The following is a 15069-nucleotide window of genomic DNA, read 5'->3' as shown; positions in this document are numbered from 1 at the left end:
TCTTGGGCATTAAAGGATTAAAGTTCCTGACAAAAAGCAAAAAAAGGAGACATCACTGTAAAAGCCTGAGCAATATAAGATAATGTGTATTGACAGAAGTTGTATTTCATACCTGTTGTGAGCCTTCACAAGTTTTTGTCTCTTGAGAAATTCTCCTTTCGGGCATTGGATTCTTTGACTCCGGATTTGATGTTCTCTAAATGGGAATAAGACAAGAAGGAAATTAAATCAATGAAGTTAAAAAACACAGATTGTTTTCTCAGTTTTATCGGGCGCTATTTTAATTACTTAAGTATGACCAGAAAATTAAGCTTTTATCAGTTTGAAGAATAGTTTGTCGTGACTTTTTACGGAGGAGAATGAAAAAATCAATCCCTTACATCAATTAACAACAACATCAATTCATCCAGTCCTATCACTATAATTATGCTGATGGACTCTTAAAATTTTAAACTATCAAACTTTTTTTATCGTATCAACTGAAAATAGATAATGCAGTAAGTAGTTACGTATCGATGGACAAATTGCAGAACCACGTATCTCCTTTTGCAACGTTGCAAAATTGCTGTCATAATTTTTTCTTCTTTGGAATGCTAATCAACGTAATTTCTTAAAAACGCCCCTAATTTTTCTCCTCTCAGCAAAATATTCTGTATTTATTTCAAGCTATAAAGTTAGCCTGCTTCATTTTGAAAAAATGAAATAAGAGCAGAAATTTTGAAACATCTCAATTCAGGTACGTAGTCTCCGACCTTGACCATCGGTATCCTGCTTTTAAAGATGACAAAAGAGTGCCTGACTTTTCAGACTTGTCATGCATAGAGTAGATACTCATTCTTCTATAGAGTGAAGTTGATATTGATGAAACCGAAAGTAAATAGACAAGGAAGAATCATCAGGACAGCTGCATTTAAAATTTTACAAAAAGTATCTACAAATGTGCAGGGTCTATTTTATATTACAATATTGAATTCTTCTTAAATGATCAATTTGAATATCTTATCTTATATTGATTCTAGGAAAGGGCAGAAAAAGTAGGTAGAGTTTCAAAGCAATGCAAGACCATATTTCTAAGTTCGTCAGGTTTTATAACCTTTATTTGCGCCTAAAAATATATCATTTCTACAGAGTGCTAAAAAGAGGTGAAATTTCCTGGATAAGCTAGGTGTGGAATTTGTGAAAGTATGACAGAAATGTTTGGGCAAAAATGGTCAACCTTTTTTATTAAAAAAAGAGAAGATAACATTGTCTTAACCGTTTCAGGGCCGTGATGTTGTCTGCAACCAATCTTATTTCACAATGATCTTTACAAGTATAACAATTAATTAATTGTTTAAATCGTGTTTGATAATCTATTAAGTACCCATTACAGTCCCAGAGCATCAAATTACCTAATGTTTATTTATTTCGAACACTTTTCTCTAAATGTACAAAAAAAGAAAAAGAAAAAATCCCAAAGATGTATTAAACTCATGCTTAACGCACAGACTGATTCTGAGTTGTTGGCTGCCATGTGAAGCTGGGTGTATTTATTTGTTTTATTCACTTCGTGTCTTACTACAAAAGTATTTGTTCTTCCCAATATATAATAGGTAATCAAAACCCAGTATCTCTATTCCGTGCAGATTCAAGTCATTTTGCTCGCAAAGTTTTCGCACCCATGTCCAAATTCAAGCAGATTTATAGCGTAAAAAAGAAAGTATTTACATCGTAGCTTGCTGATTCACCCACAGAAGTAAAGTTTTGACATAAGAAATATCGGCTGATTGAGAACTTTGATCCTCCCTCGCACGAAGAATGCACATCAGAATGCGCATCAATCTAAAGAGAGTAATCATTTTTAAGGGAAAATAGATTTCTTTCAATTGTGTTGACCGAAAAAGTCTAAAAAATGAATATATCTATTTACAAATGTGATTCAAGCATAGCGTCAGGAAAGAAATGAAAGATAGAAATAGATAACGAAGAAAGAATGGAATAAAAACAATTTTATTTTAACGAAAAATAACGGTAACATTCGTAAAATCAAGAACGTAAATCTAGAGGGTTGCAACTGGTAACTTATGTGGTAGGATCCTCTGATTTCATCACTATAAAAACTGAGTTAATTGATGTTTAATTTTTAAAAATTTTGAAGATTTAATGTTTATTTTTGAGGAAGTCTCATGTTCCATTTTATACAGTCTTCTTACACATGCTAGATTGGCGCAGCCTCTGCATTTTAAATTGACTGTCTGGAATAAAATTGAGGTTTTCATGACTTTTAAAAGCTATTAAAGAGAAATTTTCTTCAATTTTTCCTTATTGGCTTAAAGTTCCCATTTTGTCATGGTCAACTTCCTCTATTGCTGCAAAAAGTCGAAGCTTAGCTTTTTTTTGTAAGTAATCAAATCACACACTTCATATCTTCAATCATGTTGAAAGAATGCTGATTCTTTTTTTCTTTTCAAACTGTGCGCACTAAGACTGATCATAATATACCTAATTATTTTTATCCTCAATTTTATAATTATGATCACAACAGAGGGTAACTTTAATAATAATAAAAAAAAGAACCCTAATGTTTAGTTTCTCAAATATTCATTGTCTGAATGAGCATGGTATCACATTTTAACAAAAAAAAAATGTAACTGTAACACTGTAAAAGTAACTTGCGTAATGAACTTGAGTGAAATCTCAAATTTTTGACCTAGGTGGGTTAACAGAAAGTAACAATATTCTCTTAACTAAATTAAATTCATTAAGCGTAAAAAATAAAAGTAACTTAAATGTATTGTTAGCGTTCATCCCTTGAGCATGAAAGATTGTCAATTATTTTGCTTTTCTCCCTAAAACTACATTGTGTATACAATTTTTCTGAGACATAAAAGTCATTATAACCTCTCCAACGCGTGACTTAAAGCCAGTGTTTCTCAAGTTTTTGTTTAGAATGCTTACTAGAAGAGAGCAGTGGATCTGGCAATCAAGATTTTATCAATCTACTTTGAAAGCTCTTTTAAAAATCCTCCTTGAGAAACACTACTGCGATTGAATTTTTACACAAAATTTTAAAAACTGGCTAATTGTCTTCCAAGATCCTTGTAAAATATATCAGGGGAATGTAGAAAAGAAAATTAGCATTTCCCTAAAAATACCGACGGGAAATTGTAAGATGGCGATTTTTTGTAATAATATTTGCAATTGACAGTTCAAGAAATCTAGTTTTGATTTCTGAAGAAAATGTTTAAAATACTTGAGCAATCACAGGTACATTTGTACAAACAAACAATTTTAAATTATACGCATGCTCAATGCAATGAATGAAGTATGGGTATTGTGTAATTTATGGCAGAAGGTAACAAATTTACAAAATTAAATGCAGTTAAAGCTTGATATTGTGAATAATTCAGTGAAAAACACCAGTATATTAACTGCTCCTGGGTGTAGAATTTGCTTATGTACTTAAATTTCCATATAGTAAAATCAAGCTTTGACTAACGCACCAAAGACTTTTTACCAAAGAGTATAGAGCACCCGCGTTTCACTGCAGCATCATCCCTCACAAATGTACAAAGAAAAAAGGAAAAATGTTCAATAAATTACACGACTATTTTAATGAACAATTAAATATAATTATCAATAGCTAGTATAACCTCACAATATTGGTCAAAACAGGTTCAATGACTGCTTTATCTAGTCTTTCAGACTTTTCGTACTTTAAATTGAAAATAATTCATCACTGATATGCTCTCATTTTTAATTGTATACCGAAATTACTTGATTTTTCAATGTCATAAAACCATTATTTGCACTTATATCTTTCTGAGCACAACTCGTTTCTAAAGTGTAACATCCCTCAAGTTTCAAAATCATGGAAACAGTTATAACTCGGTGTAAATTGGTATTATCTGTACATAAATCGGTGAATTAAATGGGTCATATTTTGGTACACCAGTTACACAATTTCACCTTTCATTTTTGATATCCATCACTAAAATGTGAAATTGCATCGGTCCTTACGTCAGTTTTTGAATTCTTTTTCCGTTCAAGATGGGTCTAAAAAAGTGAAATTTGCAAAAACATAATGATACTCGCATCTGAGAGCTTACATCCTGGTATCCATCTTTTAGTAATTTTGCGTAATATGTATAATTTTCAAGATAAATACCGTTGTCATTTGGAAGCGATCATTTCCTGCTGTGATCAATACTGGGCACTGAAGCGTTTCATGAAAATATCACCAATTTAAAGAGGGGGATTTGAAGAGTCGCAAGCTGCCGTAATTGTGGAACATTTTTCGTTTTTTATGCGAGCGCAGTGAGAGAGTGTTGTTCTGCCGTAAGCTCCTCAAAGTTTCGAAATGCGTTTCAACAACCACCGGTTTAGGAAGAGCTAATCGTTCGCCACTCACCGAATCTGCGGAACTGGCGTATCCTGACTCCAAACTATTTACATTTTTACTTGATGGCGATGATCTGTTTTCTCTCAGCGGCAGCGAGTCCAGGTCACTATCGTCAAACATTGGGTTCTTCGTGAAGTGCGGTGTGGAATGCTGAGCACGAAAAGCTAAGTGATCGATATCAGAATGCACAATGGATTTCTCTAAATCGCCATAAAAATGTTTTCTTAAATGACTTACCTCATTTTGATCTTCGTCAGTGTTAATGTAAAAGTCTCTGCTGTATCTGCAAACAAAATAAACAAAAAACACAGTGGAAATTGAACTTGTGGCTACTTATGTCATAGGATAATTCTATTGATTTACTCTCAGATTAACTTCTCCCAGAAGCTTTTTCTCGGTATTTTTTTAATGTTTTAGAAGCTTCAAATACTGAACTTTCAACACCACACTCAAAAAGATTCTGAAGCATATTCTGTAAAGAATAGAGTAATCATTCTTTGTTTTAACACGCTATTTTTTTTTTTACTCAAAGAATTAAACGCCCAGAGGTACTGATCAAAATTACAGTGAAGAGGAGAGGGCAGCTGATGTATTCGTATTGTAGTTAAAATTATATAAATTACCTTTTCATGTCAGGTAAATTGCTGCCTACGTGAATGGTTTGTTCTGAGATGAATTCCCTGAAAAGGTAACAAATTCATAACATCAGTGAACTGTAAAGAGTAACACAAGAAAATAATGGAACGTAAATACAAAAATGACAAGGAATTTTCAATGAGTTGTCACGGTCAAAATAAGTTTTGCAGGTGTCTATTTTTAATTTTAAGTTTGATATTGAAACAACATTGTCGAAAATCTATTAAGTTTTTTCTCTAAAGCTAAGATACCTGGTGTTTAGGTTAAGATCGGAAAAGAAATGGCCACTAAAGCTTTTGGTTTTTAAAGAAGCAAATACTTCGTAGTATTTCTCTGAATGCTGAGTCCTCAAGAATTCTGAAAACATACCTCGAAGTTGAATTTTTTGATGCAACTTTTCAGTCACCAATTTTTGTCAGTATGTACATTTTTATGGTGTAAAATAACTTCAATTTACTTACAGGGGTGTATCACAGTTCGCTCGATTACTGAGAATGAAATTACTCTTAAGTCTTTTGTCAATGTTTTCTTTAGAGTATGGATTATTAGCTAACGGAACTGCCTTCTCCCACTTCTTATGTTCTCGCTCAGCAATGGTTCCTGAAAAAGAAAAAAAAAGAGGCACACATATATTATTGAATAGGCACGTGAATGTTTTAAAATATGGAGATTGAGTGCATACTTACCGATCAGATTCAAAATGCTTGTGTAGATGCCAATCAAACTGTCATCCCAATATTATCCCAAAATAGGGCTTTTTACTCCTCCTGCTCTCTGGCATTCCTTATTATTAAACCTATATAATACAGTGGCGTGGCGTGAGTTGCGATTTATCGATTATTATGAAATTTAAACCTATGGTAAAGAATCGATTATTAAGGTGTTCGGTGCGAACACCCTGTTTATCGATCCTTTTCCATCCGTTTAAATGGCATAACAATCGATATATCGCAATTCACGCCACGCCACTGATATAATAGCGTTTCCCTTTCTGTTTACGTATGATGTTGAAGTGTTTTCGAAAAATTTCAAAGTTTAAAAAATGTAAATTTAATTTTAAAATCATCATTATGAATGAATTTCTAGGTAGTTACTTAGTAAGTTTATTAGATGTTGGTTCTTAAAAATGTGATTGGGACAATCAAAATGGGATTGAATATGAAAACTCACACGTTTTAGTACAGGGAGGAGCGCCAAGGCTCTTTACCAGTGCCTATTAATTAGTTCAGGGCCGGATTAGCGCCCAGGGGCCGGAAAAGCCCGGATGCTGGTCATTAGGGGCCCCAAATCCTAAAATTTAAGGGCTCCCAAAATGCCAGTCCTCAGCCTCTGTAAATACGTCTTTTAGATTTCGAAGATCCCCAGTGGATCCAGACTTTCGACGAACAGAATTCTGACTTTCCTACAACCATTACCTATGCAATTGATGTCTCTTAATATGCACTTCTGTATATTTTGAAGGTCAGAATCCTAAACATTATTATTTTTTTTTCTTGCCAAATCTTGTCACTCAGACATACTGAAAAATAATGAAATTTAAAACCAAGATATTACCTGGCCGAGGAGTCGGACCTTCATCACTAGAGTCTTCATCTCGACTTTTTGTGGACGACTGTACGTCATTCTTTAATCCACCGAATCTAAAAACATCGAAATGGAAAAGTTGTCAAATTCCGGAGCAATATGAAAGTTTAAGCGTTCTTCGAAACTAATCTTCTATCAAGTGTCCCACGAGTACGCATTCTAAATTTTTTTACGACTTCCAAAAACAGAAACATTTTTTTAAAAAAAATCTCCTTGCTTTTCCTAAAGTGTTTTAAAAAAATGTTTTCAAATGTGTGCCTATCCTTTGAAAGGGGTGGAAGAATAGGAAAATAAAATTTCAAGTAAAAAATATTTTCAATTAAACTCCAGATACACTTGATTTGTTTAGTAACTCAACGTTCGGAGTCCTGTCTTAACATTGACATCGGCAAGTGATTGTAACAATACACAAATTCTAGCGATTTCCTTTTTTTGACTGCTAAAAGTGAATATCTTTGCCTTTCCTTGTCATCACTATCACTATAAATGTACCTACCGAAGCCATGAGGTGCTTCCTTCTTGCTCAAGGAATGGGAAAACTAAAAAACTAGCACTTACTTGGAATCAGGTACAGGATGTGTCTGTGCGACAGTTGCGACCGTGTATTCACTATCGCGTTGCTGCATTTCAGCATCTATGGATTCATCCTCTGAAATCAGTAAAAGTCTCTTTTAGAGAAGAACAATTTTCTCTCTCTCCTTTGATGACGTAGGTAATGTATACATGTTCAGTATATGAATTTAGTGGAGCAGATAGCGAATATTACCTACATACTGGCGCAAGATGAAATGATACAAGTTTTTTTTCCTCTTTTCAAAAAAAAAGGGGGGGGGGGAGGAAATGAGGAATTATGACATAGTTGCATTTTTTTGCTCGTTATGTTGAATGTAGGGTCGTCTTATTGCATATGGTAACTGGAGGCATTACCTTTTTCTTTTCGTCACTGACTTTCATTAGACCTCATTTGGCGAATTGAACTTTTTTTTGCTCACCCCTATGTCGAGCTATAAACTAGCAATCAACCTAAAATTGCACAAACAAAGAGAAAGATAAGAATAATCAAAGACTTAAAAAATCAATGTGGCCGACCTACCAGAATCATGTTGTGATAATAACACATTCTCATTTTTCGCTTGTACTATATCTCCACCTGATGGTGAGTCTTCATCATCACTCTCAGAACTTGAATGTGAGCTTCTTGACAAGGAGTAAGCAGAATTTTTCAACTTTGTGGCTTTCTTTGTGTTACTGCTTTCGTTCGGAACACTATCTTTAGTCATCACTTCTGATACTTCGTGTTGTTTTTCACTGTTTCCTGTTGTTGTCTCAGAGCTTTCTGTCGGTTTAGCGTTCATTGTGATGTTAACAGTTTGCTCTATACTGATGAAATTACTAGTTGTACTCTCTATCTCATCAGTCTCAGGAGGAGCACTCTGGGTATTAGGACTTCTGTAGCCTGGGGAGAGAAAAATAATACATTTTATTAAGAGACCTCGTCTTCCTTAAGCTGTGGGTCAACATAAATTGAGAGACTGTCACGCTGTGAGCTTCATACAAAAAATAAAGTATAAAAAGTCTGACTTTAAACTATCACCTAATGAGCTCCATGTATTAGAATGATCGTCAATTTGCGATACAAAGAAAATTGGACTTATTTCTGTCAAACGGAACTAAGCGCCATCGGGGGAGGAAGGTAGAGGGAGGCTTGGATTGGCGGCGGAACCGGGCGTCGGGCTCATTCGGTCCTATACTCGCAATGTTTTTCCATGGCGCTTAGTTCCGTCTGACAGAACGCGCTATACGGCATTCTAAATTCCTCAAAAGGAACTCAAATTGGCGTTTAGTTCCGTTTGACAGAAATACGTCAAATTGCAACTAATTTCAATGTTATTGCAATAAATTATCATAAGAGGAGCCCCTTCAACAAGAAGATAGGCAACACACACAACAATCCGATGCAAGCAGTCATTTTACAATGTAATCGAATGTGTTCCAATCTGTTCTTCTTGGGGAGTAAGTAATTCAGTCTCGCCTCCTGTCTATAAAATTGGTTTTATTTTTCTCGGAGCATCGCAGAAAAATATTTCTCTTGCAGTTTTTAAAACCCTTCCTTTTTATTTTATTCATCAATTGTTATCCTTCACAGAGCAAAATTTGAGACCTGTGTTTGTTGTTCGGCTCATCACTATCTCCCGAGTCTTTCCCAAAATATTTGATATATTTTTATTCCCAAATCATATAATTCGCTCGATGAAACTTGAAAGATACAAATTGTGGACATTTCTAAATTTTTAAACGATTCTTCCTATCATTTTCGCGGCATTTTCTTCGTGCAGTTCTCAAAAATTGAAATGACGCTCGTGCGATAACTGTATTTGTAGCCCTTTTGTTACGTCAGCAAACTGCGCGCATACATACTCTCTGCTCTGCACACTAAACGGGAGGTTTTTACTATCAGAAGCGAAAAGAAACTCGATGTGCTGCATGGCTTAATCATCGTCGCCCCTCTGACGTAAGGGCGTGTCTCAGTTTCAACATGAGCCCTATTCTCCGTATAACTCTATGCTTGCCAGGGCTCATGTAGAAGTAGAGGCACGCTCTTTCGTTAGAGGTGCGACGTCATGAGGACCATTTTTCATGCTTTGTCCACCTTTCCAGCGAAAATTGTGACTAGTAAATTAGGTTGAACTTAGAGTCCCTTTATACTGAGAGTCAAGACAATGTGAATCCATTTTCGATTGGTTCCCGTATTTTAGGCCTTCACGGTGTCACAAACGGGAACATTACATTAAACATTACATTTTCACCGATTGCAAAGATTATAATCTGGAATGGACCAGGGAATTACGGGTTTGGCAAGGAACAAACGGAATGAGAGAAGAAACGGAGAAAGGAATTTGAGAATGGGCCGATCAAAGATTACAAAAAACGTTCAATTTCTGTAATCTTTATTCCCATTTGTGACTCCATGAGGGGGTGTTGTCTTGACTCTCAGTATAAAGGGACTCTTGAACTTAGATCGTCACCATGATCGATGGTAAGAAACTCACTTGGTTCATCAATCAGTTGTTCCAAAACAGAGTCACTGCATTCAGATAAGTCTGACATCTCATCAGCATCGACATCCCCAATTAGCGCTCTGTACTCGAGAGCTGGGTTCGGCACCAACATCGGGACTGGCACAGGCTGATGACATGAATTGTTTTTTGCTAATCTTCTGCGTTGGAACAACCAGTTTTCTTCCCATGAGTCCACTGGATTAACTATGTCCAAACCATCTGTGCTATCGTTCTCCGACCAGTCATCATCCGAGGAGGATGCAGCACCCGCTAAAAAATAACATATCATTCGATTAGCTTCACAAAAATATACCAGGGGACGCCCCCTGGCCGCTACGCGGCCTAACCACCGAAGGTTGCTTCGCACCCTTCGCGAGGCCTTATCGTGAGTCAAGTTTTCAAAATCTGAATTAAGTGGGCTCATCTAAAGGCCTAGATACACACGACGATTAATCGCTGCGCGTGAAAGACGAAAGCGAATGGAGAGCCTTGATTTCGATCCATTGACGGCGATATATCGAAATCAAGGCTCTCCATTGGCTTTCGTCTTTCCTTCGCGGCGATTAATCGCCGTGTGTATCTAGGCCTTTCGAAGTACCACCCGTCGCTAACCGCATAAATTATGAAAATCGGCCCAAAAGAAAGCTAGAACGAACCGTGACAAAAATGAAAATTTAGGTGGTCAGAAAGTTCATAGTGATGATAATAATTTGAGAAACCTTGGAGGTATCAAAACAATTAGTTAGTTAGTTAAGTTATTTAGAAACATTCAGCATCTCAGGCTATTAACGTCTTTACTAAGAATTTGGAAGATGGGTGTATTTACAAAACTTTAGACTTTTAAATTAAAGGGAGGCAAAGAGTTTCAGAAGTTTGGCGGTGACATTGGGTTCATCGCTTGTTAGTGGGTTTGAACGTATTATCGAGAGCGTTGATGTACAACATTATGGTGGCAGTACTAAGTGTACTTTTTTTGTGTCAGGTAGCAAGTGCTATGGATCAAAATTAAATTGTTAATTCACATTAACTAAAAAATGAAGTATTTATTATTAGTCACAAATTACAAAAAAATTAGTCACACTTTACAAAAAAATTACTTCATTTTTATGTTAATGTGAGTTAGCAATTTCCTTTACTCGATAGCACTGGCTACCTAACAAAACAAAAAATTAATAACGATTTTTACACGAACTAAATTTCAATTTTACTTAGGGCATTGCTTCATTTTGAAGAGATAGAGAATGAAATATCAAAAAACTGAATGAATACTCGAACGAATTGGTGAATTGTCAAAACTGGAAAATTCATGTTTCTTCCTCTTCCATATTTCCTTTATTTTTTGATATTAGTCTTGTGTGTGTAACGCTTGAAATCCAAAAGATAAATTATGTGTCCACACGCTTTACTAAGTCATTGGAATTCGTCCCAACACGTTTAAGGGCACTGAGTATCGTGTAATTTTATGCAAGGGTAGCGCTGTTATTTTTCTTGTAGGAGTTGGTCGTTCCAACAGTTTAAATAATTCAGAGAAAATGTAAGAAGCAAGCTCAAATTACACTTACCATCCACTATATCACAACCTAATTCAGGGCACGGAGCACGCTGCCCTTTCAAGAAGTTCAAATTCGATAAGAAATTGTCGAAGTCTGATTTTTCCTCATCATCAGAGCTATATCTCGTAGTCACTTCTTCAATGTGTTCTTCAACCTGAAAAACGGAAACCCCCGCATGAGAAACCGATTCACTCTGATTATAAAAACAGGTAGGCTATAAGTAGCTAGATCAAAAAAAAAAAAAAAACCCTCCATCTACACAGGGCCGGATTTAAGGGGTGGCCAGATGGGCCGCAACCTATGGCGGCAAATTTTGCAATTTTTTCAAAGGTAGATGTCACCAAAAATCGGATCCAGAAAAAAATTACAAACGAGAAAAGGTGACCAAGTCTCTCACTTCCTGAGAAGTACAGTAACTTCTAATTTGTTCGTCTTTTTGTGATACAAGAGACAGCACCTTTCATTGGTCTGGTTGAGAGAGAAACCAAACACGCGATTTGGCCCGGAGCGGCGCGGCGCAGAGAGCGATGATGACGACGACTTGAGATGAAAAGGAGGAGCCGTTGGCGCGCCGCGCCACATATTAGCGCCTACAAGACTGCATGGATACCTCATGCATTGCGTCAAACGTAGTGCGGTCAGGAGCGGTCGGCGCGTGAAATGCATAGCGCCTACATGACTGAAGGGATACTTCAAGCACTACGCCAAACACAGTTCGGTCGGCGGAATTTAAAATTATTAAACCACATCCATGTTTATTTTTTCATAACTATTTCGCTCAATTCTTGTAAATGAAAGGCCTTGTCCACACAGAGATAGGTTTACGGAACTTAACTTTCGCGCAAAGTTCCGTGAACTTTTGCTAGTGTTGACAAGGCTTTCACAAAAAATGTGCCCTACACAAGTAAACGCGTTTTATGCACCCCTCCTACTCCGGGACGTTCACTTGATGGTTTGTATCGATGTTTCAAAACGAATGAGAAGGGGTCGACAAACAGGTGGCCCAAGGGCGGCAAGTAGGTAAATCCGGCCATGCACCTACATCTGATGTTTAACTTATAATAAAGGAAAGAATGTTGGTACTTCAAATGAGAATGATGTGTTTCTTTTAGTGCGCGGTTTCTTTTCACCGAAAGGAAAGTAATCTTAGTTAAATTGTTGGCTTGATTACTTAATTACTTGAGACTTACCTTCAAAGATATAGGGTCTGACTGCGCAGAATCGCTCCAACTGTAATGACTTGTTCCATTCATGTCAGAGCTGTCACTCGACAGGAGCTCTGTAAAATGTAAAACCATGAATATAAATATTCTTTTTTTTTCTTTTTAAAGAAAACATTTTATGTGGGTAAAGTTTGTTCCACATACTTATAGGTAAAGAAAAAAGACCCGATTTTTCATGTAAGAAAAGGCGGTTTCGTTTCTGAACAAGTGAAATATTTAATTGTGGTAAAAATTTGTTGATTTTATGTTTGAGATAAAGAAAAAAAAATATTGAGATCATTCAAATTTTATGAGTGCGAAAAATCTCAACTTTACACCTACTCAGAATATTTCACCGAATTCTTTGTAATTTGCTTGTTTTCCACCGTTAGTATTTAGAATGCGGTTAGTCAGTGAAAATATCAAGAATAAGCTAAACATTTTCCCGCATCAAAATTTTGATACCAGGAATAATACAAAAAAAAAAAAAAAAAAAAAAAAAAAAAATCGGTTGTAACCGTAAGTCCGTATTTACGGTATGGTGACTCTTTACAGCTGAATTGACTTCACTCACTGTCTTCAGCATCAAAGTTACACGTACGTCTTATTGCATGGTTGGAAATTGAAGGGGAAATATCAGCCTAAGTTGTAATGACGTTTTTGGAATTTTTTCAATTTTCATCGTAAATGAACCGTTCACATATTCTTCTACATCGTCGAGTCCGTGGTTAAACTCCATTTTAATAATTCTAAAAATGTCAATATTCTAGAAAAATAAATGAATGCCACCATCGATTATCAATTGGTTCAGCTGATTTAAATAATTATCGACATTCATTAATAAGTTTCATAAATTATTCATTGAAATATGTATCAATATTTTCTCACTATTCGAGTGTCACTTACTATGAAAGTTGACGTAACATGAACGATTAATGACATTAAACTTTTACTTACTGTTTCTTTTACGAATGAAGTTAGGCGATACTGTCATAGCTAGGTTATTTTTACTGTCTGTTGGGCTGCCTTGTCCTCTTTGGCTTTTTTCAACCACCTGTAAAGTTTCAAAATACCTACGTTATATATTCTACTAACTTCTGAGACTAAAGCAAACGATTAAGTAATACAAGATAGGGAGAAGGGAGAAGGTGTTCGAAGAAGGTGGGCAATAAACGGGCAGGTTAGGCAGTAAGAATTGATCTTTTAGATGTGCGACTAGGTATTGAAAGAATAGGAGGAAAGAAGGTTCACAAATCTAAGGAATTTTACAAGATGAAGACCTACTTCAGTGAAGAAAGTTGTCGTCTTTGATACTGTCCTTTATCAGAGAATATTTGAAAGCAAAAAACCACTGTTTAAATACTCTCGTCAAGTGTTACTGAGAACCAAGTAGAGGAAGATAATTATTAGGAGCTGTATACTTAAGAGAGGAATCACTTTAATCATTGTGAAGAATTGCAGAAGATTTGTGAAAAATCGTCTCAAAGAAGGCGAAAAAATGAAATTTAACAACACTATGACTCAAGAGAGAGCTCATCGCTAGCTTTCAGAATGCCGAACTGGAAATGCGACAAACGGAGATAGGGTGAGAGTGAGGGTTACAGGTCAGTGTGTTCCAGTGCAGAGAAGGTGTAAGGGGCGTTTTGCAAGGGAACCCATATCAATTGCAACTGCACTGTAGGTCTTCTGTTGATCACTCTTGAGTGAAGGGTTGAACTGCACCGGAGTAAATCCTGTCATTAAACTGCCGACAGTTTAAGTCACTCATAATCATAACTCACACCCAAATAGAGTATTCTCTCATAACTTACTATGTTGTGCTTTTCCCACCTAGGTTTGATTCTTTTTGGTCAATTATATTTGTCAACCGACGTAAAAACTTTAAAAACTCAAGTGGAAAATCTTATTCAACCATCCCCTTAAGTAATTTAAAGCTAAGCACTGAAAAAGAATGGATTTTTTTATAAAAAAAAAAAAAACCCTGCACATTGCCTTTGATTATACAGGTATTTGTGTAGAAATTGAAAAAAATTCCCATTGATTATCGAAAATACATAGGTACATATATATAGTACACCTCTTTCGAAAGTTTGAGGATTTTGTGCAAAGCGATTCATGGAGTTTTCTCGCTCCAGTGAAATTAGACATTTTTTTTTTATTTTTTAATTTTTTTTTTTCAGGTCTAGTAAACAAATTGCTCGTCTACTATTAGTTAAAATCATTGAGTACACATACTTTGTTGATGATAGCTTTCGCCAATATGTCCTCGTACGTTTGTCCATCTAAATTGACTGTGTTCACGGAACTTTTTGATATGAAATCCTCATCCTGTAATTCGAAAAATATTTTATTAAGAAATACTTTTTTAAAGAATATTAGAGAAAAGAACTAACAGTAAATGTAGGAAAATTGTAAGCAAGATACTTGGCTACACTTCATTGATATTTTTATAATGTGTGACAGAGTTAGGCTAGACATGCCACAAGGATTAGAATGATAAATGAGATACAACACCTCCACGTGAAAAAATCAATTTTGCAGCCTCAGGCGCTAAAAACTTCCAACATCCCTACAATTTACACTTTGTGAACAATTTTGTTTGAGGACAAAAAACGGCAACTTCAAGCAAATCTTTGTTGAAATTAGAATGATTC

General features: G+C 35.7%; 1 protein-coding gene across 4 annotated transcripts in view; it reads right to left on the bottom strand.

The window, feature by feature from the left end:
- LOC109041967 (uncharacterized) overlaps nucleotides 1-15069 on the bottom strand; it is a 145329-nt gene that overhangs the window by 5852 nt on the left and 124408 nt on the right. For 3 of the 4 annotated variants that reach the window (XM_019058506.2, XM_019058498.2, XM_019058518.2), the window contains 12 exons: nucleotides 14651-14743; nucleotides 13373-13469; nucleotides 12404-12492; nucleotides 11223-11367; nucleotides 9652-9930; nucleotides 7695-8057; nucleotides 7160-7250; nucleotides 6572-6657; nucleotides 5479-5617; nucleotides 5005-5061; nucleotides 4391-4664; nucleotides 113-196 (listed from right to left, as the gene is read on the bottom strand). In XM_019058506.2, the coding sequence (XP_018914051.2) occupies nucleotides 113-196; nucleotides 4391-4664; nucleotides 5005-5061; nucleotides 5479-5617; nucleotides 6572-6657; nucleotides 7160-7250; nucleotides 7695-8057; nucleotides 9652-9930; nucleotides 11223-11367; nucleotides 12404-12492; nucleotides 13373-13469; nucleotides 14651-14743 (1797 nt within the window). The remainder of the gene's footprint in view (nucleotides 1-112; nucleotides 197-4390; nucleotides 4665-5004; nucleotides 5062-5478; nucleotides 5618-6571; nucleotides 6658-7159; nucleotides 7251-7694; nucleotides 8058-9651; nucleotides 9931-11222; nucleotides 11368-12403; nucleotides 12493-13372; nucleotides 13470-14650; nucleotides 14744-15069) is intronic. The other variant, XM_019058509.2, reaches the window with a different exon arrangement.

The sequence above is a fragment of the Bemisia tabaci genome, chromosome 6 (assembly GCF_918797505.1).
Source record: "Bemisia tabaci chromosome 6, PGI_BMITA_v3".
Classification (NCBI taxonomy): Eukaryota; Metazoa; Arthropoda; class Insecta; order Hemiptera; family Aleyrodidae; genus Bemisia; species Bemisia tabaci.
The sequence above is the reverse complement of the archived record's forward strand: the minus strand, read 5'-3'. Positions and strand labels throughout refer to the sequence as shown.